Source organism: Staurois parvus, unplaced genomic scaffold (assembly GCF_062004578.1).
Source record: "Staurois parvus isolate SC_StPar_1 unplaced genomic scaffold, SC_StPar_1.0 ptg000048l, whole genome shotgun sequence".
Classification (NCBI taxonomy): Eukaryota; Metazoa; Chordata; class Amphibia; order Anura; family Ranidae; genus Staurois; species Staurois parvus.
The window spans coordinates 362,506-387,136 of record NW_028317844.1 but is presented as its reverse complement, the minus strand read 5'-3'; the positions used below and the strand labels follow the sequence as shown (position 1 = coordinate 387,136).

The window sequence follows — 24,631 nt, the reverse complement described above, 5'->3', positions numbered from 1 at the left end:
ATTCCACCCGCGGGTAGATTATTATGCAGACACGTCTGAGGATTGATTAGAGATGAAATATGTAATTCTATACTGAACAGTTTACGAGATCTATTTTTCTGCTTTCCTGTGTATTTGAGACAAGGCAAGTGACCTACCAAACTGTTTGCCTTCTCGTGGCCAATCTGACGATATGTCTGGTTTTTATGCAAGTCTCTCATATTCCAAGATATGAGACATATGGGAAAAATGGATTTTAACAAAGGTTATCTGATTCTGTCACATACGCTGAATTAGGTTTATTAGGTTGGAATCTTTCAACTCCTGGGAAAGCTTGCCTTATCTCTTACGAGGTGTTACAATTTGCAGGTTCTTTGGACAGGGAAGCCCTGGCTCCCTTGGGGGGCTTTATAGCTCCTATGACCCCTCTGTGACACACATACACACTGGCCAAATGTCACTGGGACTCTCAGAAAGGGAGGGGGGAAAATATGTTTGTCAGGATGGTTAACCCCTTTGCCAAGATGGAGGTTCTTAACAAAATGGAGGACTGCGTCAGTCTCTGGGTCTACGCCGTTACACTTGTGTTTTTGAAATGGCATCTACAAAAAAAAAAAATCCCTTGTGAAGGGGACCAGCAAGATAGCCCTTCAGGTAAGGTAATTGTCAATTGCTGCAAGGATCCTCCAAGGTTTCTGAATATCCAAACCACCACAGGTAGGAGAGAAATCCAGCTAGAAGAGAGGAATAGAAAGCACCTCTGATAATATCCTCCAGTATCAGATGAAATAAAGGTAAAAAGCGGGAAGCTTGTCTCTTTTAATGGCCTAAATAATACACAGAGTGTATCTTGGCTACATACGAATTGTCTCCTAGAGCAGTGGTTCTCAACCTTCCTAATGCCGTGACCCTTTATTACAGTTCCTCATGTTGTGGTGACCCCCAACCATAAAATTATTTACCCAGTAATTATAATTCATGAGTGTCGTTTTATTTCCAATACTGCTGCTTTCAACACAGCAGCTGCTTTCTACACAGTAGCTGCTCTTTACACATCGGAAATATGTGTTTTCTGATGGTCTTAGGGGACCCCTGTGAAAGGGTCGTTCGACCCCCAAAGGGGTCGCGACCCCCAGGTTGAGAACCACTGTCCTAGAGGAAGGAAGCTTTCTCAAACTATTTCCACTCGTGATACTGATCTGAAGAAAAAAAAAAAGTTACACTCCTTGTGTTATCTTTGCTACTGAAAGAGGTGAGCTTCCAGTGTTTTAACTCCTATTCCAATTTAGTCTGGAATATGCTCTTAGATGCACTTTCTGCTTCTCTGTACGTTTTGAAATGGGGCAAATTTGTCTTGGAGTTGAGCTGTCCGCTCCTTCTTGTAGTGTGAATGGATACGTTCAGGAACCCATTCCTGGATAGTAAGAGGGTTGTTAGTTCTCCAGTGTCTGGGTATTACCATTCTAGCTGCTATAAGAAAAATGCAAAGGAGACCCTTGATGGCATTTGAAATTAATCCTGGGAGCATGGGATGGAGGACAATATCTGGTGTCCCCAAGATGGAAAGGCTGCTCACTTGCTCATATATTGTGAAGATCTTTGTTCAGAGGGGCATGACCAAGGGCTAGGACCGCCAGATACGTAGTCTAGTACCTTCCTCTGTCATGCAACATCAGAAAAAGTCCAACAGTGAGCTAAATATTTTTTATGCTACTTTCCAGTGTAAATTTGTACTTTTTAACTGATTAATCTGCTAATAACTTTGCTGTTCACACTACTGATGAGTAACAAAATATGCATAATAGGCTACACAGATGTAGGCTTATTTATTGAGGCAGGCAGGTTAAAGAAGCAACATGGTGCTGCTCTCTGCAGCTTTCTCCTGTGCACCTAGTGTTGTTGGATGACATGCCCCCAGGCGGTGAGTCCTTGACACCCTTGGCTCTCAGGAAGTAAAATGAATGATGATGGGCATCATTCAACACATAAGAACACCGGATCACAGAGCAGTGGATCTGTTGGTGACAGCGATGGAGTATTACAGCGAACGTTTTTTGGGTTTTTTTTTTTATTAATTTTTTAACAGGTTGTGGGATATTTTATTGTTTTAATTTTGTGCTTGAGATAGAATCAAGTTTGAAAACAGACCTGTGGTGTGGTGAAAGGGAGTGAACTGACTGCTGATTAAAACTGCAGTCATCACAGGATCTCTTAAATTCTGGGTGGCACTCTTATGTTAAAAGCAACAATGACATGGTTTTGTAGTAACCAGTCCCTGCCCACTTCCCATGTTCTCTTATTGGCTGCAAATTGTGGAATGGAAAGTGGAAGGAGCAAGCTACCATTAGAGCTTGTGGGAAAATTAGTTTAGTATGCATTCACACAGATGTGGGATCCTGTAGTTCTTTGCAATTGGGCATCAAAACAGAGTACTTGGTAAATATTTGGCTTTATGTTGGAAGCAGAAAGAACCTTAGCTAAATGATTCTTAGCACCCCCACCACATTCACACTTTGGAGAACAGTAATAGCAGGACCGGTACCAGAAGTGTGCAGATCCACCTATGATTGGTGGAATATTACTAATGTGGGTTACGGCACTTTCATTGCTTTTTACAAAGCCTTAGTATTAGGCTTATTATTGCATAGGGAATACTTTAATGTTTAGATTTTTTTTTTTCCCCACATTCCTGGAATCAAGTACATAATGAAAGCATCACAACATTAAAAGTCCCTCACAAACACTCATGAGAAAGACCAATATATTTATTTGCCTAGTGCCTGTAAGTACAGTGATCAAAATCATGCTAAATGTGTTTTTGTTTTTCATTAGGCTGTCTTGATAGATATGGAAGAAGGTGCTGTAAACGAGATATTACAAGGGCCTCTTTGAGACCTTTTTGATAGCAAGCAGCTCATTACTGATGTGTCAGGATCAGGAAATAATTGGTAAGACCCTAATACTACATATCTGTAGAGTATTGGTACATAAACCGAGGTCTGGGAGCCACAGCTGGCTGTCATTTTTAATTGAGCATTGTTTACGGTAACTTTTTCAGCAGAGCTTTAGTATTTGACTATCTTCAGAGCCAACTGTCACAGGTGCATGTGCTACATATATATCTCATATAACCTTTAACACATCAAAGTAATTTCAAGAAGTAATATTTTATGTCTTTTAAATCTAGTTATTACAATAATACCTTTTTTTTAATTTAAAATAAATCTATTTTACCGTAATGCACAAAGTGGTCTTTTACGTCTTCTTGGCATGCCTCTGTTCCTTCTGTCAGCGGGTGCCAGCATAGCAAGCTGTGGGCGCACTCTGAAGTTGGACTTTGTGCGTTCATAGACACACAGCGCCAATAAGCCACACTCCCTGCCCTCTCTGCACAGGATTTTTTTTTTTTTTATTGAACAACTTTTTCTATAATAACGAAAAAAAAAATAGAGTAACAATAAAAACAAAAGAGACAGATACCTCAGTATCGGAGAGTAGTAGTAAAAAGAAAAACAATAGAAAGAGAGTAAACAAGTGGCTTCCATTTTCACAACACAAATACCATCTTGTAGGAGTAACACAATTTCGGTCTGCAATTTCCATTGGAAACACAGCTTGTGTGAGCAGGTATGTTAACATTAGACACCGAAATGACACATAAAGAGCATAAATCACAAATGTTATATAGTACATTCTAATAAGTTCTCTGGAGTCAGTGGAGGAAAGGGAGGGGTCGTTAGAGGATAGCCAGCGGTCCCGGATTTTATGGAATTTTTAGGGCAGCCTCTATGCTTGTATGTAAATTCTTCCCATTTTTTATTGTGGAACTCACTGCTTCTTTCCATTGTGTTTGTGCTGGAGGATTAGGCGGTAACCACTTTTGCAAAATAAGTTGGCGAGCAAGGTACAGGGTTCTGATACATAACATATTATAATCCGAGGGTAACACCTCCTCCTGGATAATACCCAATATAGTACTCTTAGGGTCTATAGGGACCTGTGTAGAACATATGCTGGTTAGTATACTGAAAATTATGGTCCAATAACGATGTACTTTAGGACATCGCCACAACATATGGATCAGTGACCTATTATGTACCATACAACGCGTGTACCATGTGTGCAAGCACTATGGGGTATAATGAACCCTGTGTAAAATAAATAGTTGTGTCAACTGTTGAGAGGGATATCATGATACCCTAGGAGTAAGTTCAAGTGCTTGGTGCCATTGTTCTTCTTCAAAGGGACCCACATCCTCCTCCCACCTATCTCCACATTTCAGCTGTGGCATGTAGAGTATAAATTCCCTATCAATCCCCTCTCTACACAGGAGTTTGATAGGACATTTTGGCTTGCTGGACTGGTGACAGGAATCAAGAATGTATTCACGGATGAGGGTGGGGGGAACAGTTAGCAGGGCACTTAAAAAAATTAAAAAACAAATTGAAACTGCCATGCAGATTTCACTTGCAGAGACATCAGTTTACGTCAGTTTTCATGTGCGCTTCAATGAGTTTTATACATGTTGCTGATTCCTGCACAGAAAAAAATGATACTAGTGTTGAGGTGTGAACAGGACACATAGAGAACAATTGATTTCATTGTGCCCTTGCAGAACACATGCAGAAAAACTGGCATCTCTGTACTTTGGTGTGAACGAGCACTAAGGTAAAGAAAAACCTGTTAGACCTTAGAACCACTTAAAGATAATGTGTGGTGTGAACTATGCAGCAGGGTTTAAAAAATATTTAGTTACAGCAAATTTTGTTGAAAACAGTCATTACCATTTCTGAATTAAAATGTTTATAATGATTACAATGATTCCTGAAGATATGTACCTATTCATTTGTATGTGTAGGGCAGTTGGTCACAAGCTGTATGGCTCTCAGTACCGGGAGCAGATCGTAGAGAATTTGAGGAGGACAGCAGAGCAGTGTGATTGTCTGCAGTGTTTCTTTGTGATTCATTCAATGGGAGGAGGTAAGATGAACATTAATAGTGGACATGAAACCTGATCATGCACCAGCAGGCTTGAAAAGCATATTCATTATTCAGTATGTGCCAAGCTAGCTCATAGGCATAAAAAGGATTAACTTGGTCATTTTTACATAAATAGAAGTTTGAATTAAAAATTCCAACGTGCCCATTGCTGTTCAAATGCCATATCTGTTTGTGGATGTCTGCTTTAGGACCCTTTTACATGGGGTGGATTCTGCTCTGATCAGCAAGGGATCCACTCACATACAGTGGGGCAAAAAAGTAATTAGTCAGCCACCAATTGTGCAAGTTCTCCCACTTAAAAAGATGAGAGAGGCCTGTAATTGGCATCATAGGTAGACCTCAACTATGAGAGACAAAATGAGAAAAAAAATCCAGACAATCACATTGGCTGATTTGGAAAGAATTTATTTGCAAATTATGGTGGAAAATAAGTATTTGGTCAATATGAAAAGTTCATCTCAATACTTTGTTATATATCCTTTGTTGGCAATGACAGAGGTCAAACGTTTCCTGTAAGTCTTCACAAGGTTGGCACACACTGTTGCTGGTATGTTGGCCCATTCCTCCATGCAGATCTCCTCTAGAGCAGTGATGTTTTGGGGCTATCGCTGGGCAACACGGACTTTCAACTCCCTCCAAAGGTTTTCTATGGGGTTGAGATCTGGAGACTGGCTAGGCCACTCCAGGACCTTGAAATGCTTCTTACGAAGCCACTCCTTTGTTGCCCGGGCGGTATGTTTGGGATCATTGTCATGTTGGAAGACCCAGCCACGTTTCATCTTCAATGCCCTTGCTGATGGAAGGAGGTTTGCACTCAAAATCTCACGATACATGGCCGCATTCATTCTCTCCTGTACATGGATCAGTCGTCCTGGTCCCTTTGCGGAGAAACAGCCCCAAAGCATGATGTTGCCACCCCCATGCTTCACAGTAGGTATGGTGTTCTTTGGATGCAACTCAGCATTCTCTCTCCTCCAAACACGACGAGTTGTGTTTCTACCAAACAGTTCTATTTTGGTTTCATCTGACCATATGACATTCTCCCAATCCTCTTCTGGATCATCCAAATGCTCTCTAGCAAACTTCAGACGGACCCGGACATGTACTGGCTTAAGCAGGGGGACACGTCTGGCACTGCAGGATCTGAGTCCCTGGCGACGTAGTGTGTTACTGATGGTAGTCTTTGTTACGTTGGTCCCAGCTCTCTGCAGGTCATTCACTAGGTCCCCCCCATGTGGTCCTGGGATTTTTGACCCCACGGGGTGAGATCTTGCGTGGAGCCCCAGATCGAGGGAGATTATCAGTGGTCTTGTATGTCTTCCATTTTCTAATTATTGCTACCACAGTTGATTTGTTCACACCAAGCTGCTTGCCTATTGCAGATTCAGTCTTCCCAGCCTGGTGCAGGTCTACAATTTTGTTTCTGGTGTCCTTCGACAGCTCTTTTGTCTTCACCATAGTGGAGTTTGGAGTGTGACTGTTTGAGGTTGTGGACAGGTGTCTTTTATACTGATAACAAGTTCAAACAGGTGCCATTGATACAGGTAATGAGTGCAGGACAGAGGAGCCTCTTAAAGAAGAAGGTACAGGTCTGTGAGAGCCAGAAATCTTGCTTGTTTGTAGGTGACCAAATACTTATTTTCCACCATAATTTGCAAATAAATTCTTTCCAAATCAGCCAATGTGATTGTCTGGATTTTTTTTCTCATTTTGTCTCTCATAGTTGAGGTCTACCTATGATGCCAATTACAGGCCTTTCTCACCTTTTTAAGTGGGAGAACTTGCACAATTGGTGGCTGACTAAATACTTTTTTGCTCCACTGTATCTCCTTCTGATCGGAGCAGAGCAGGCAGATGACACATCCATGTCCACTCAGTTTATGCAGAGCGGACATGGACAGATTTTTTTTGTGTGGGCTGCATCGGTCCAGAGGTAGGAGGATGTAAACTAACACAAGTCTGTTTACTCCTGGCTGTCCATAGGAATATGTAGACCTACCCATCAGGTCCACCTGAAAAATTGACAGGCAGACCTAATCAGATCGCCCGCGTGAAATGGGCTTTAAAGTAGCAGCAATTTAAGAAAGAGAAAATATATATATGGTATTATAAGAGTGTTACTCTTTAAAGCTATAACAGTAGACTACCAAAGAATGCGCATATTGCTAATTCAGTTCTTTTGTCACCCTCAGGTACAGGATCTGGTTTAGGTACATATGTATTGAATGTGCTTGAGGATGAATTCCCTGAAGTGTACAGGTTTGTCACCTCTGTCTACCCATCAGCTGAAGATGATGTAATCACATCACCCTACAACAGTGTTTTAGCCATGAAGGAGCTTACTGAACATGCAGACTGTGTGCTTCCCATTGAAAACCAAGTAAGAACCTTTACATTACAGTCATGTTTCTTTCAGCCGTCACTGCATGTTGTGTGTGTTTTAAATAAACATATACTGTGTGTATATATAGTGAAACACTGGCCAGTTGTATCTGTAAGACTACAAATCTATCTACTCTTTATCATATTAAAGCGGAACTAAACCCTCCTATAGTTTGCAGCTAAGGAAGCTGCCATCTAATCCTCTGTTTGGTCTTCAACTGCCATCATGCTGCATATATGATCAGTTATGACACCAGCCATTTGATGGTTTGACAGTTTGGTCAAGCAAATGTAATACGTCTGTAGTAGATGATGTAAGTCTGAAAAGGAGGGTCACACATCGCTGGTATCATCCACAAGAAACTTTATGGGAGATTGCTCAGACAGAACTTGGTTCTGCCATGGTATTCTGTCTGAGCAGTCTCCAGTAAAGTTTCATGTGAATAGAATTGTATTATTCTCATTAATTATAGGCAGATGTCCAAAGTACCCCCCTCCTTACATCAGATGTCAAGAGCCTTCCCATTATCAGAAGTCGGAGTCACCCACTCTCCCTCACATTGCAGTTCACCTCCCTTACCTTGTGCTGCTGCTGTGAAGAAGCTGGGGGCAGAGCTGGGAAGCAGAATGTGCAAGGTTTGGAAGAGGACCAGAAGAGGGCTGCCAGAGTCTGCTGTATGCTGAAACCAAGGTAGGCAGAGACAAAAGGGTGCTGCAGCTGCACAGAGAGGCACAGGATCTGTAGGAGGAGTTCTGTCTTCCTCTCTGCTGCTGACTGCTTACACAAGGTGGGGGGGCAGAGACAGGCCTCTCCGCATCTGCATGGAGGAGTGCAGGATCTGGCAGAGGAGTTCTGTCCTCTCTGCTGCCGATTACTGAGATAAGGTGGTGGTGGAGACAAGTGGGGTGCCTCAGCTGCTGCCAGACTCATCCACCTTGCCAACCACTCAGTGTCTGCCAACCCCCTCTGCCAATCCCTCCACTGGCTTCCACTCACCCAACAAATAAAATTCAACAGCCTACAAAACCACCCACAACTTGGCCCCCAGCTACATCACTGACCTGGTCTCAAAGTACCAATTAAACCGCTCTCTTCGGTCCTCCCAAGACCTCCTGCTCCTGACTTCTCCCAAGCTTCTCACATCCTTTGGAACTCCCTACCCCAATCTGTCTATCTCCTAATCTATCTACCTTTAGACGATTCCTGGAAACCCTTCTCTTTAAAGAAGCCTATCCTACATCTAATGCATTGTGTTTTTACTTTCTCCACTCCTTTCCCACAGCTATTACCTTTTTGTGTCACTTGAACCATCTTCTTAGATTGTAAGCTCTGACGAGCAGGTCCCTCTTATTCCTTTTGTACCAAATTGTATTGTAACTGTAATGTCTGCCTTCATTTTGTAAAGTGCTGCGCAAACTGTTGCCGCTATATACATCCTGTATAATAATAATATATACAATACTGTGCAAAAGTTATAGGCAGGTGTACAAAAGTGCTGTAAAATAAGAATGCTTTAAAAAAAAAATATATATATATTCTACTTATTTTTTGTAACTCCAATTGAAAAACCAGCATCCATTCAACTCAAAAAGCTGTTTGAAGGAGTACAAAGAAACAGGCAACACTGAGGATTGTAGACGCAGTGGTCGGCCCAGGAAACATCATACTTACTTCCCTTCAACATTGGAATATGTCCAACAGTGCCATCAGCACAGAACTGGGTGAAACTAGTGGGACCCAGGTGAACTTGTCTACTGTCTGTGGAAGTTTGGCCATCAGTGTCAGTTGCACCCAAAAAGCCTTACCTCTGATGTAGAAACAAGGCTATGTGACTCAACTATGCACCAGAACGTAGGATGAGTGCAAACATATGGCAGCAGGTGCTCTCGCCTGATGGGTCATACTATTTAACTGTAGCAGAAGGCAGTTTGTTCATTGGAGAGTGGTACAATAATGAGTGTCAGCAGGCAACAGTGAAGCATGTTGGAGGTTCCTTGCAAGTGTGGGGCTTTTGGTCAGGATCAATGGTGTCCTCAGTTCTGACTGGCAGATACTTTTCCATCATGCAATACCATCAGGGAGGTGTGTGATTGGCCCCAGTTTTATTCTGCATCAGGACAATGACCCCAAACATACAGCCAATGTAATTAAGAGCTATCTTCAGTGTAAAGAAGAACAAAGAGCAAAGGGTGGTCACGCCAAATATTGATTTGGATTCCTCTTCTGTGCATTTACTTTTCCATTTTGTTAATTGATAAAAATAAACCATTAACACATCTATTTCTGAAAGCATTCTTAATTTACAGCATTTTTTCAAAACTGTCTAAAACTTTAGCACAGTACTGCATAAGCAGTGCATCTCTTCAATCCTTGCACATTTTCCGTGTTTTTTGTTTCTTTAACAGTTCAAGAAAAGTACCTATTAATCTGCCATAAATCTAGTGAGGTACTAGCTTTCTGAGGCACGCTGAAATTCCAATCAAGTGTTATCAGCCCTGCCAGATCTTTTTTTGTGGATTACAGGACTCCTCTGTCATATGTTATGGAAATGAGAAGGGTGGTTTTGTAGTCCAGCAGGGGAGAACTGAGCAGGGCTGCCAACACTTTGTGGGATTTTATTGCAGAAAAGGCACTATGTTGTCAGCCAAACAGGTTAGGAGCACATTTCCTCTCATTAACAGAATGTTATGGAGACCAACAAAGCATGGAGTATACTATATACTATTCTCTGTTCCTTTAGTTTGTATTATGTCTTTGTATTAATATGTTATTTGTTTCTGTTAAGTCATTAGCTGACATTGTGAACAAAATTGTCCAGATGACAAACTCTGGAAAACTTGGAAGTGTAAAGCAAAATAGTCTTCTAATTTCCAATAAAGGTGGTGTAAAAGAAAGTGAGAAACCATTTGATGCCATGAACAACATTGTAGCAAACCTGCTTTTAAATCTCACAAGGTAAGCACCTTAATTTTGATTTAAATGGTTTTCTGTTACTGGGTGTAAGCAAAGATCCAAGTACTTCTCATGTGTTGTATGCAGTATTTAACAAAAAACTTCTCTATTCCCTTTGGTCTTTTATACACTGCTCAAAAAAAATTGAAGGAATATTTTTTAGTGTCAAGTGTCATTACTGGTAGCACGAGGCGATACCTGGATCCTACAGAGGTTGCACAGGCAGTCCAACTCCTCCAGGATGGCACATCAATATGTGCCATTGCCAGAAGGTTTGCTGTGTCTCCCAGCACAGTCTCAAGAGCATGGAGAAGATTCCAGGAGACAGGCAATTACTCTGAGAGCTGGATAGGGTCATGAGGGTGGCCTAAGGGACCAACGTTCTCTAGTGGGCCCTGTGCTCACTGCCTGGCACCATAAAGCTCGAATGGCATTTGCCATTGAACACCAGAATTGGCAGATCTGCCACTGGCGCCCTGTGCTTTTCACAGTTGAAAGCAGGTTCACCCTGAGCACATGTGACAGACATGAAAAGGTGTGGAGAAGCTGTGGAGGCCTGGTCTGGGGAGGCATATCCATGGAGGAACGCACAGACCTCTACAGGCTAGACAATGGCACCCTGACTGCCATTAGGTATCAGGATGAAATCCTTGGACCCATTGCCAGACCCTACACTGGTGAATTGGGTCCTGGGCTCCTCCTGGTGCACAAAAATGCTCGGCCTCATGTGGCGAGAGTAAGTAGGCAGTTCCTGGAGGATTATGAAATTGATACCACTGAATGGCCCCCACGCTCGCCTGACCTTCATTCAATAGAACACCTTTGGGATATCATGTTTCGGTCCATCCATCCCCGCCAGGTTGCACCTCAGACTGTTCAGGAGCTCATGAAGACACAGCTGATTGACACAGCAGATCACAATGTAAATACAGTTGCCGGTTATCAGCTGCACTTTCCTCACGCTGTCACAAGGAAAGTACTGCCGATAACTGGCAACTGTCACAGAGCAGATCAGCACTGATCATCAGTGCCGAGCAGTTGCACCCAGCAGTGCCTATCAGTGCCCATCATTGCTGCATATCGGTGCAGCATCCTCCGTGCCTCCTCACCAATGCCCATCAGTACAGCCCATCAGTGCTGTTTATCTGTGCCACCTCATCAGTGCTGCGTATCAGTTCAGTCTCATCAACGCACATCAATGAAGGAGAAAAATTACCTGTTTGCTAAATTTTATAATAGAAACAAAAAAATAATTTTTTTTTTCAATTTTTTTTTTGCTCTTTTTTTTGTTTATAGTGCAAAAAATAAAACACACAGTGGCGATTAAATACCACCAAAAGAAAGCTCTATTTGTGTGAAAAAAATTATAAAATTTTCATATGGGTGCAGTGTTGCATGACCGCGCAATTGCCCTTCAAAGTGCGACAGCACTAAAAGCTGAAAATTGGCCTGGGCATGAAGGGGGTAAAAGTGCCCGGTAGGTAAGTGGTTAAATCATGTTATCATCCCTGTCCAATTCAGCTCTGCGGACTACTGAATGCCACCCCCCCTCAGCTAGGAAGATGAGGAGAGGGAAAGGTGTTCTGTAGTTTTATTCTAGGGTGACAGTGCTATCTCTCCATTGGCACAATACATAAGTGAAAATACAGGAGTAAAATCCTAAAAAAAAAACAAAAAAACAAAACAAATGAAGCCACCACGTCTAAGGACTGTAAACTGCAATCTTTAAATGACGACTGAAAATCATCCACACAGTTTATTTTCAATACTCTGGATCCCCTTCTCCATTTAAAATTATCTATACAACATACACATAAGAAAAATCAGGATAGGAAGAAAAATATTTATGCAAAATTCCTAATTAATTTGTCCACATTGAGTATGAAATATTTGTAATTAATTTTTTACTTTGAACTGTGAACAGCTAATAGATTGCATAAAGTGAGCCTTTGCCTGTGTTTTAACAGTTTGCCAAGTCACTGACCCAGATTAAGTATGCAGATCAAGCAACTCAGGAGTCCTTACCTGTGCCGCTGTTCAGAGTCAGTGATTCAAAGTATTGACGCAAGAGTCAACATGAATGACAAGCAACATGCATTTCTGAAGGGCTTAGCAATGGCAGTCCCCATGTTTCTCTCTTCAAATATCTTTCTTTTAAAGATTGTGATTTTGTGAGCTTATAAATTGTATAGATGGTTTCATGAAAGGCCATATCTTTGAGGCAACTCAAGGTCATGATAAACTTTGGAATGTCAAAAATAAGTTACACCATGGAGACAATTAGTTGTTTTTTTTCCTTTTAATTAGGAGAATATTACTATTCACTAGACATACTCCAATAGGAAAGATATTTAAACACCTTTTGCATAGTAACTAATGTAGTTTTAGAAATGCGTATAATTGGTAGTATCTTGCTTTTGGACACCTCACCTGTTTGTTAATCTGTATGCTATGAATACCCTCTCTGCTGTATTGTCTCCTGATTTAAGCTACGAGCCATAAGTGGTCATGATTTGTAAACTCCAACAATGCATTTGCTAATGTATTTCTGATTCCAGTTCCATAGCTCAAATGCTGACCCTTTTTCTCCAGTACTTTCTAAGAGCCAGTTTACACTACATGCGTTTTCAGTGTGCTTTTTTTCCCTGCATCCAAAATGCACAGAAAGTAGGTTATATGGTTGTCAGTGTTATAGTTCACATAAGTACTTCCTGCACTTCAGCATTTTTCCTGCACAAAACTGTACTGGAACATGGTACAATGCACTGGAACACACATGTCGCTATTTAAATTGAGAAGGGAAAAAGATTAACCGAAACACATCAAAATGCATCTGGACTGCGTTTCTATAGTGTGGACCGGCCTTAAGTGACTGAGGCTGGCTATACATGGTTGAATAAAAGAAAATTGATTTGATTTTCCCCATCCACTTAATCAAGGTGAATAGGGGAATCCCTCCTGCTGCGCTAATGTATTCTGACAATGGGGAGACTTTCTCACCAGTCAGAATATATTGATCAGCACTGGTGGAGTTGGTCATTAGAAATTTTTCAAACGGGCTAGTTGTCCACAAGTCAATCCAACCTGACCCTACTGTACATGGATCAAAATTCAAGTGGTCTCTGCTGAACCAGACAAAATCTGCATGGCCAGTTTAACTCAGATAAAATATGCAAATTAGATGTTCTGACCTCACTCTGTCTTTACTTGCTGCATGCTTGCGCTCGGTCAATGACTTAAAGTATTGTAGCCACAAGTGACTAACAAAGGTCTACTTTTAGCATGAAGTTAGTAATGGCAACCCCAGTATTTTTCATGTAACACATTTTTCTTTTAAGAAAAACACTTCTACACACTGTTTACTAGCTGTGGCTTTTGAAACCCAATATGCGTTCCTAACAAACAAGTCTCTGCGCACATAGGACAGTTACAATGAGATTATCCCAATGACGGGTAGGATTTCCTCTTACTTTGGACTGATTCAACTGAAGAAGAAAAAACGAGGTTTCTGCTATTAGCACCAAACAGATGTTTACATAAAGGTAAAATTAAAAAAACCTAACTGGTCACTATGGGGAAAAAATATAAACGGAATGGTTTATTCTGGTCACTATGGGGAAACAATAAATACAATTTCTTTTTGTTTTAGTAAATCTTCTTCTGTCATCTCTGGAGCAGAAAATGAGTAAATTTCCCCAGAGGGTAGATAGATACCACAATGAAAAGCTGCAGGAGAGCCTAGCCATTCCCAATTCTATTCAAACAAAAATGTTTTAGTTGAGTTGTACTTTAGCACTGTTATCCTGCCAGATGAAGGAGCCATAACCTCTTGAAAGTTTGCCATTTGTTCTTTTGTTACTGAAACACATTTATATTTGCTTTTATATTTGCATGACAAATTCTAAAAAGTAGCTGAATAAGAAGCTGTGCAGGAGACGGAAGATTACATTTAATGTGTTTGTTTTCCTCCCAGCTCTGCAAGATTTGAAGGGCAGCTTAATATGGATTTGAATGAGATCACCATGAACTTGGTCCCATTCCCTCATTTGCATTATTTGACCTCCAGCGTAACTCCTCTTTATACACTTGCTGATGTGAATATACCTACACAAAGGTGAGGGCTCTGAGGCTAAGGCTGTACATTGACCTGTGCCATTCCTCTTGTTGTGCTGTATAACCGTGTATAGCAGTTGTTCTAAGATCTTTATATAGTGCATCCAGAAAGTATTCACAGCGCTTAACTTTTGCCAATTTTATGTTACAGCCTTATTCCAAAATTGATTAAATTAATTTTTTTCCTCAACATTCTACAAACAATACCTCATAATGACAACGTGAAAGAAGTTAATTTTGAAATCTTTGAAATTTATTAAAAATAAAAAAAACCACATGTACATAAGTGTTCACAGCCTTTGCCATGACACTCAAAATTGAGCTCTGGTGCATCCTGTTCCCACTGATCATCCTTGAGCTGTTTCCACAAGTTGCTTGGAGTCCACCTGTGGGACATTCAGTTGATTGGGCATGATTAGGAAAGGCATAAACCTGTCTATATAAGGTCCCACAGTTAACAGTGCATGTCAGAGCACAAACCAAGCTATGCAGTCCAAGGAATTGTCTGTCTGTAGAACTCCGAGACAGGATTGTAGCAAGGCACAGATCTGGGGAAGGGTACAGAAAAATGTCTGCAGCATTGAAGGTCCCAAGGAGCACAGTTGCCTCCATCATCCATAAATGGAAGAAGTTTGGAACCACCAGGAATCTTCCTAGAGCGGGCCATCCGGCCAAAATGAGCGATCGAAGGAGAAGGGCCTTAGCCAAGGAAGTAACTAAGCCCAATGGTCACTTTGAAAGAGCGCCAGCATTTCTCTGTGGAGAGAGAACCTTCCAGAAGAACAACCATCTCTGCAGCACTCCACCAATCAGGCCTGTATGGTAGAGTGGCCAGACGGAAGCCACTCCTCAGTAAAAGGCAAATGGCAGCCCGTCTGGAATTTGCCAAAAGGCACCTGAGGGACTCTCAGACCATGAGAAACAAAACGCTCTGGTCTGATGAAACAAAGATTGAACTCTTTGGCCTGAATTCCAAGTGTCATGTCTAGAGGAAACCAGGCACCGCTCACCACCTGGCCAATACCATCCCTACAGTGAAGCATGGTGGTGGCAGCATCATGCTATGGGGATGTTTTTCAGCAGCAGGAACTGGGAGACTAGTCAGGATTGAAGGAAAGATGAATGCAGCAATATACAGAGACATCCTTGATGAAAACCTGTTCCAGAGCGCTCTGGACCTTAGATGGGGGCGACGATTCATCTTTCACCAGGACAATGACCCCAAACACACAGCCCAACTCTATGAATGTCCTGGAGTGGTCCATCTAGAGCCCAGACTTCAACCCGATTGAACATCTCTGGAGAAATCTGAAACCAGCTGTGCACCCGATGCTCCCCATCCAACCTGATGGAACTTGAGAGGTACTGAAAAGAAGAATGGGAGAAATTGCCCAAAAATAGGTGTGCCAAGCTTGTAGCATCATACTCAAAATGGCTTGAGGCTGTAATTGGTGCAAAGGTGATTCAACAAAGTATTGAGCAAAGACTGCAACTACTTATGTATTTTTATTTTTAATAAATTGCAAAGATTTCAAAATGAACTTCTTTCACGCTATCATGGGGTATTGTTTGTAGTTTGTAATTTACGTTAATCCATTTTGAATAAGGCTGAAACAAAATGTGGCAAAAGTTAAGCGCTGTCAATACTTTCTGGATGCAGTGTAGCTCCCTCTGTCACGTCACAGCTCTCTTGCAATCCCTAGATGGCAGCTGTGACAGCTCGATCTGGAAATTAGACTTTTAAAGGTAAAATAAAACGTTGCAAAGTTTTTTCCTGTTGCATTTATCAGTGTGTGTGTGTGTTTCTTTTACTTTAAATGGTCCTCTGTTTAACCCTTATTAACCCTTAATATACTCTAATCAGCCATAATTAACTCCTTATTCTCCTTCTCCATTTAACTATTTTCCTTCTGATTTTTTTTTTTTTTGTTCATTTCCATTTTATAAACTTTTAGTAATTAAAACTTTTTTTGTTTGCTTTGTTCGTTAATATTTTTACACCTTTTAACATATATATTTACATGTTTCACTTTAGAAATTAAATACATTTATTTAAAATTTTGCGTTTTTTTTTTTAAAAATAACTTTTCAATGCTTTGTACCGGAATCATAATTTTAGTGTCCTTTTAAACAGGACAATTTACAGAATACAATGTGCACTTATAATACAAAATACATTCACACTGAGCTGAGCTTTTTTCAGGCATTTTCTTCAAGTGTTATTTTACAGCGTTTTTGAGCGTTTTTTTTTTTTTTTAGCAGATATGCAAATATTATAGGTGTTTTTGCTGTGGCTAATAGAAATAGTTGCTGTTTGAGCTGAAACCGCCTGAAGAAATGCTTGAAAAAACACTTATTTCTACTGTTCAGGTGTTTTCTATTTAAGACTATGGGGGAAAAAAACGCTAAGATTTGCCTGAAAATTTTTCATGAAAAGAAAGTTTTGTTTTTTATAGAACAGGTTTACATAGTAGGGAGTCTGAATTTATTGAGTTTACTGTATGTGTCTTTTTTGGGCTTTTCATATTTTGGTCACTTTGGTGTTTATTGAGTTTCCTTTAGGAGTCTGGCCTGTTTGTCACACACAATCAAAATTATATGAGTGTGATATTTTGTTTAGTGTGCTTCCTTTCCAAGCATTGTTACGAAGGTAAATTGAAAATTAGGTACTACCCTTCTTACTGAACAGTATATGCTTCAGCTGGCCATAGATGGATTGAAATTCATCCATTTCAGCAGGGACTGTCCAAATTTTAATCCATGTGCAAGCTGTTTGTACAGAAGTCGATCTCTCGACTAACTTCTGTACAACCAGCCTATTGGAAAATGTTTGCTTGATCAATGCCGCATGCTTCAGCAGGTGGTGCTGATGAGTATATTCTGGCAGCCTGGAAGCCTCCCGGCTGTAAGAATGCAATTTCATGTGTATGGATGGAAGAATTGATTCATTTTCTTTTGTTAAACCGTCTGGTTGAATGAAAGAAAGTGGATCATGTTTGGCCAGCTTACGATCTTCCTTAGTGAGATTTAAGCTTTTTAAAGTGACCCTGTCATTAGAGGCCTATAGTGGTTGCTGTTGTAAAAACATTACAGACAATTGAATGACTGTCTGGCATCAAAAATTTGAGTCACTGACCAGGAACAAACTTACTAAAAAGGAATTTAGGAAAAATGCCAGAATTTCTTATCTCTATATGTTTCATCAGCACAACAACTGGGCAACTTGTTTTTTCAAAAAGAAAGTGGTCAGCAACAACAGCCTCTGTGATTTTCTCATGACAAGTTTCTTTTAACCAGGCTCCCTACTGGCAAATTGATATGCCATAAGAGTCCTTATGCATAAAACAGGAAAAGACTGCACTGAACAATTGCTCTAAACATTGGGAACATTTCCAGAGGGCACATATAACAGAACAAGTTAAATGAATGTTTATACATTACAGTATTTTGCTGCCATTTTGAGAATATAGCAAAACACTGCATTTACTGTTATTACATGTTTTTGCACAGGTTGGACCAAATGTTCTCTGATGCCTTTAACAAAGATCATCAGTTAATTCGAGCTGACCCGAAGCATAATCTTTACCTTGCCTGTGCTTTGATGGTGAGAGGAAACGTTCATATTTCTGATGTTCGCAGGAATATTGAAAGGTTGGTGTAAACTAACACCTCCGAAAATAAAAAGTTCTCTGGTGTAAACCCCACAAGGACCCTAATCACATAGACATTTTGTGCTAGAATTTGCATTGTGTTGTGCGTCAGACTTATGTAGGAGTCAACAAGCATTTTGGAGAATCCAAGCAACATATACATCCAGCTTTCACAATTTTTAAAGCTAAAAAAAAGCTGACAGCTGTAGAGTTTTTTTCATTCGTTCAGCCCTGACTTGTTTTTGCATTCTAAAGGGGCAGACGAAATTTTAGGAGTAAAGTTGAAGCCACATGTACAAATAAGACGGCTACATCAAACCAAAAGGCCACAGAGGTATGAATATGAAATCAATCCGAGGAGTGAAGTTCCGATTTAAAGGCTACATTCACCCTCTACTATAAAATAATAAATGCACACTTTTTGCATGTTTAAAAATGTGCATTTTTTTTTTTTTTTTGTAACAGGAGCCTGCAAAGTATTACACCCATGATCAGCACGTTTCATTACAGCAAAAAGACATTCTTGCCTTCTTTTCACTACCCAACCATCCCGTTTAGTCACTGGGAGTGAAAGTACAATCCTGTGTGAGCTACATGGCACTGGAGTTGTACTTTACACAGGTTATGGACTGGAAGGCTGGCAGCGGCACGAGTGAAAAAAATGCACATGTATGCTGGATGAGGATTACATCAAACCCGTTAGTTTGCACTAAGTGAACAAAGCACAAGTATTTTTCTAAGGGCCGTGTAAAAATGCAGTATGACTACTCTGGGAAATCACTCCCGGATCTTAAGTTTGATCTGTTTGCTGTTTGACTGATGCCAGTATTGTTCTTATAACCAAAGCACACCCTGGCTCAGCTGTCACATTCCTCAAAATACTATTGCAAAGAGTGGTATGAACTGTAAATTGAAACAAACTATGAGTGTAGACGTCATAAACAATGCATCACACAGGATGGTTATCATGAAGTCCTGTGCAACTTTCAATGCCAGAAATCACTGCTTATCTCATTATCTTAAGTCCCTGTTACACATATTTATTAAGAATAAAATGGGGATTACTTACATTGCCAGAGTCCATGACAAAGAACACACAATATAGAATGTAGCACAACATACTTGCACAATTTTGCAAAGCACAAGGGACACATACATGCTTGCTAGAATTTACTGCCTGCAAATGTTTTTCCTGGGCAGAGAAATGGGCTGAGAATGGATATAAGAAGCCTCCTAAAATCCTTTTAGCGGTGCTGGCAGAGCAAGCAGTTTGGTTGGAGGGGTAGAGACAAAGATCTATGAGATTGAGCCTCCTGACATTATTTCAGCTGTGCAGGCTCCTTTCTTGACCAGGTGAAAAGGACATAATTGGATGGCAGCAAATGGGTTTTTTTTTTTTGTTTTTGTTTTCTAACAAACCCTCTCCTCTGTGAAAATGAGTGGTTGGCAACCCAAACCCAAATATCTGGAATAAGTCTGTGGGAATAGTTACCAAGAGCTTCAGCTTGTAAGTAACAGCATAAGCTGACCGCTTGCACCTTTTTTTACAACTGTTGGCAGTTCCAGTGACTCCACCGCCACTATGAAGTGGCTATGCAAATAGAAATGTTTTTAGAGCTATTGTGTACACCTAGTATACCCAAGCAGCAATGTCCAGGCCTGCTGATAGATCATTTGACCCCTGCTGGCTCATAGTCAGAAGGATGTAGTAGATATCCAGAAAGTAGAGATCACTAAGAGGGGCTCTGGATTTTGTAGGATCTGCATGTGACTGGAAAAGGTGCAAAAGGACTGCTTGTTGGTCCATTTGTATGTCCAGTAAGGAGCAAGGTCAACTTATACTGGAAGAGTAGAGATTTACATATAAACACAACTCCCCATATCTGTGGATCCATTCATTGTTGCAGGTTTTCCTGAAGGTAGACTCTACTTATCATTTTTTTCATTATATGCTCAGTTCGAATTGCCAATGCAATGGATTCAGATGCCCTGTTTTGTGTTCCCTTTTAAATTAACATTACCCTAGAGTTCAGTTATTTGTATAAAGCCCAAACATGTTGAATTCCTTCACATTTAACACATTTTTTTCATTTTCTCTAGGCCCCATTCACATGTCTCTGCTCCTACTGTCATGTATTTTTCTTTTAGTGCATTTTGCATGTATTTTTTCATGCATTTTTATGAGTTTTCATGCACTTCCATAGACTCTCAACAGGATAGAAACTGCAGGTAAATGCATATCATATCAGACATGCTTCATTTGTTACAACAGAGCATGCAGATGTGAATAGCCTCATTGGAATCAATGTATTTTCATGACACATTCATTTTTTTGTGCTGCAAAATGCACATGAAAGCACACAGGTGTCTACTACGCTTTAAAATAGTTGTTTAAACCTAGTATAACATTTTTGGCAGTCTTTTAGTAGATTTCAATGATTTTTGGTCCAGATGGAAAAGTCTGTTGTGATTGACGACTTTAGATGCCATCTATTAAAAAAACAAAAAATGCATGAAAGTTGTGTGTGTGTTTATGTATGTATGTATATAGATATATAGATATAATTTTTTTTTTTTTTTTAATTCAGGCTGAAACCCTCACTACAGTTCGTCTCTTGGAACCAAGAAGGGTGGAAAACTGGGATGTGTTCTGTCCCACCAGTTGGCCATTCCCATTCATTGTTGGCACTAGCCAATAACACATGTGTGAAACCAGCATTTATAGACCTCAGAGAGAGGTTTATTAGGCTGTACAGAAAGAAGGTACATTTAACAATCCATATAGTGTGTGTTTGTTTTTTAAAGTTTTTTTTTTTTCTGCAGTGTATGCTAGGCGTATATAAACACGTTTTTTACAGGGTTAATTTCTGATAAACTTTTCATTTTTGCAGGCTCATCTTCACCATTACCTACAAGTTGACGGCATGGAGCAGAGCTGTTTTTCAGAGGCTCTAACATCATTATCCTCATTAATAGAAGAGTACAACCAACTGGATGCCACCAAAGGGTTATATATGCCAAACCCTCCTCGACTTAACATAGCAGTTTGACATTTATTTTCTATCCTTACGTTTTGCAATTTCTTTTTTTTTTAATTCTGCAATTGAAAGTCTTATACATATGTACCAGAGTAATCTGATACAGATGCATTAACATGCATGCTCTGTAAAAGTTGAGGGATGTAAATGAGGAGATTGCCTTTATTAACTTGACAAATTCCAGTAAGGAAGATTGGAACATGCATGACTCCTCCTCTTTTAAAAAGAGGAGAGCCTCCAGTAACGGAAGCTGAGAGGTACATAAATCTCAGCAATATAGTTTTAAGGAGATTCAGCCTATTGGACTTCATCTACAATGAGAGATTATTTTTGCACTTCGGTGAACTGTCTATAACTTTTTTTGTTTGTTTTTTCTATTCTTTGAATGTGCCTATACCCTTTACATGTGTTTATGTAAGTACTGGCGCATACCTGAGTATAGGGGAGCACAGCTATTCATGTCTATAGGCAGCTATACACGGCACCTGAGCTTCCTGGGAGAAATACACCAGAATTTGTTTCAACTGCTCATGTGTCGGAGCCCTAATTCTTTAAAGGCTTTGTGTTGGACACATGCATTTTTCCATAGGATTCAGCCATACCGGCAGGTACGAACTGTGGGGGAGAATTACTAGGGCTCCATGCGTACTAGCGGTTTTTGTAAGCTCAAAAAACGCTGGAAAAAATGCTGCATAAACACCGCTGATAATAGCGGTTCTTAGTAGCGTTTCAGAGTGTTAGCGTTTTATTAGTGTTCTTACAGTACATGGTGAAGGGAGAAAAAAAGCTGTGTTTTAGTAGCATTTAGCAGCGTTTATGAGCATTTAGCATTTTTTTCTGCTGGAAAAACGCTACACAAGCAATTTTGTTTCTGCTTCTAGATCCTGAAGCTCAAAAAATGCTCATAGCCTAAAGTAGTGTGCATGGACACATAGGATACCACTATTTAGCTTCTAGGAGCAGAAAGAAAAATGCAAATAACAGCTTCTAGGAGCTTAAAAAAAATGCTAGTATGCATAGGGCCTAAAACTGATGCACTCCGGAATCTGGTGCAGCTGTGCATGATAGCCAATCAGCTTTTAACTTCAGCTTGTAAAATTAAGCTTTGGCATTAAAATCTGCAAGCCGATTGGTTTCTATAGAGAGCTGCACCAGATATTGCACTCTGCAGTTTTGGTAAATAACCCCCCACTGTGTCTCCGTTCTTTAATCTTGGTTTAGATATGTTGGGTTTCAGATAGTTGCTTGTTTTATTTAATTTTTTCAGGAAGATAAGTATCGGTAGGGTATTCACAGTTACCCATGCAAGGAAGCGGTGTTCAGAATGTTTCAGGTGGTGCTTCTATAAAATACTGGACTTTCAGTGTAGAATGTTACTGAACACTTGTATGTACACGGATGTCAGATGCAGGGCCAAGCAACGCTTAAAGTAGAACAATTATTGTAATGGTTTACCACTCCAGGAATGCTGCATACAGGGTTTGGGGTCAACAGGAAGCATCACAAAGCTTGAAAAATACAGAGGTATATCGATATCTGGCTTGCTGCCCACAGTCAGACCCATCAGTTAAGGAGAGCTGGGTGGTTCAGTTTACAATACATCATGTCTTAATATTGCAACTGAGTTAAATTACAATTATTTTTTAACACACTATTGTGAAAGGTACTGATCATTTTGAATAGTTTCACATGTACAAACTGGATTCTCTTTGTGAGATTTAATGACAAACAAAAGTACATTTTCTGTATGCAATTTGTATATATATATTTTTGAAACCTGTTTTAAAAAAAAAATACTATATTTAAATTTTGTCAAATAAGATTGTATTTATAAACAATATGTAATAGCTTTATTTTTATTGATAAATTCACATAATTGAATATACTGATTTTTAAGGAGTCTTCTCTTTTGTATATTCTTATTAATGCAATTAGACCTGTTAAAGGGGTATTTTGAGGTCATAAAGAGAGTTATTTGCTGTTTAATATAAATTTTATATACGTGGATATTGTTTGTTTATTACAATTGATTATTTCTTAAAAATCCATGGTAACCTTTAGGAACATAAGTAACAAATTCACAAATTATATACTAACACAATAAATATGTTTAATCAATTTGTATTTTAAGAAGAACTACCAGAACAAATATGGGAGCTGACATCTCCTGGGAATACTAGGCCTGGGTGTCATGGTGATGTTTTTGCTCTCATTCTTTTGATTTACTGTCCTGTATCAGGTAAAAAATAATGAATTCTGACTGTTCTTCTTTATTTGCAACATGCTTGCCCTTGGTCCATGACTTTAAAACCAGTCAGAACTAAATAGCTAGCCTTTTCAGAAGCAGGCCAACATTGGTAGCTCCCATATTTCATTAGGTGTTTTCTAGCTAAGCTAAGCTATAGCCTTTGAAGTAGAATTCTGGTCACACCCTAACTACTCTTAAAAGTAAAGTGAATGTATCCCACGCCTCTAACAATTTATAAAATATATATTGTGCACCATGTAAAATATGCTAAAAGGTATTGGCTGCTAGCAATGTAATTATGTTCCCACAACCAACACAACTATAAAAAAGAAAAAAATATAATGCTGCACCTCCCACTCAAAGATTATTATTATACATTATATAGCGCCAAAAGGTTTGCTCAGCGCTGTACATTATAGTGGGGGACAGTACATGAGACAATACAGTAACAAGACAAAACATGATGGGTTCGAGGGACTTACTCTTTCGAGCTTACAATCTAGGAGGGAGGGGATAGTGGTACAGGAGGAAGTGGCTGTGGGGGATGGAGTAGTAAGAGGAGTGTAGATCAGCAATTAGGTGAGGGTGGGGTAGGCTTCCCTGAAGAGGTGGGTTTTCAGGGTGCGCCTGAAGGTGAGGAGGGAAGGTGACAGTCTGATGGATTGGGGTAGAGAGTTCCAGAGGATGGGGGAAGTCCTGCAGTTGGGCGTGGGAGGTGGAGACCAGGGAGCTAGAAAGTAGGAGGTCTTGTGAGGAGCGAAGATTACGGGTAGGGTGGTATTTGGGTATCGGGTCGGTGAGGTAGTTTGGGGCAGCGTTATGAATGGCTTTGTATGTCAGTGTTAGTAGTTTGAATTTAATGCATTGGGCAATCGGAAGGCAGTAGAGGGAATGACAGAGGGGGGTGGCAGAAGAGGAACGGTTGGTAAGGTGGATGAGTCTGGCCGCTGAGTTCAGGATAGACTGAAGCCGGGATAGTCTGTGATGAGGAGGGAGTTGCAGTAGTCGAGTCGTGAGATAATAAGGGAGTGAACGAGCTGTTTAGTAGTGTCTGGGGTTAGGTACGAACGTATTTTGGAGATGTTGCGGAGGTGGAGTCTGCATGAGTTTGCCAACGATTGGACATGGGGTTGGAAGGACAGGTTTGAGTCAAGAGTGGCACCTAGGACTTTGGCTTGCGGGGTGGGAGTGATGGTGGCATTGTTGGTCGTGATGGAGAGGGTGGGGTGGGGGGCACAGGCTGGGGGGAAAATTAGGAGCTCAGTTT

General features: G+C 40.3%; 1 protein-coding gene across 3 annotated transcripts in view; it reads left to right on the top strand.

The window, feature by feature from the left end:
* The window catches only part of LOC149470279 (tubulin epsilon chain-like), a 40,952-nt gene extending 17,951 nt beyond the window's left edge, over window positions 1–23,001 (top strand). For 2 of the 3 annotated variants that reach the window (XM_089664468.1, XM_089664469.1), the window contains 7 exons: window positions 4,838–4,959; window positions 7,173–7,360; window positions 10,149–10,318; window positions 14,289–14,429; window positions 17,939–18,079; window positions 20,667–20,841; window positions 20,970–23,001. In XM_089664468.1, coding sequence (XP_089520594.1) covers window positions 4,838–4,959; window positions 7,173–7,360; window positions 10,149–10,318; window positions 14,289–14,429; window positions 17,939–18,079; window positions 20,667–20,841; window positions 20,970–21,128 — 1,096 coding nt within the window. In that variant the 3' untranslated portion in view covers window positions 21,129–23,001. Of the gene's footprint in view, window positions 1–2,811; window positions 2,928–4,837; window positions 4,960–7,172; window positions 7,361–10,148; window positions 10,319–14,288; window positions 14,430–17,938; window positions 18,080–20,666; window positions 20,842–20,969 lie in introns of all 3 variants that reach the window. The other variant, XM_089664470.1, reaches the window with a different exon arrangement.
* The last annotated feature ends 1,630 nt before the right edge of the window (window positions 23,002–24,631 follow it).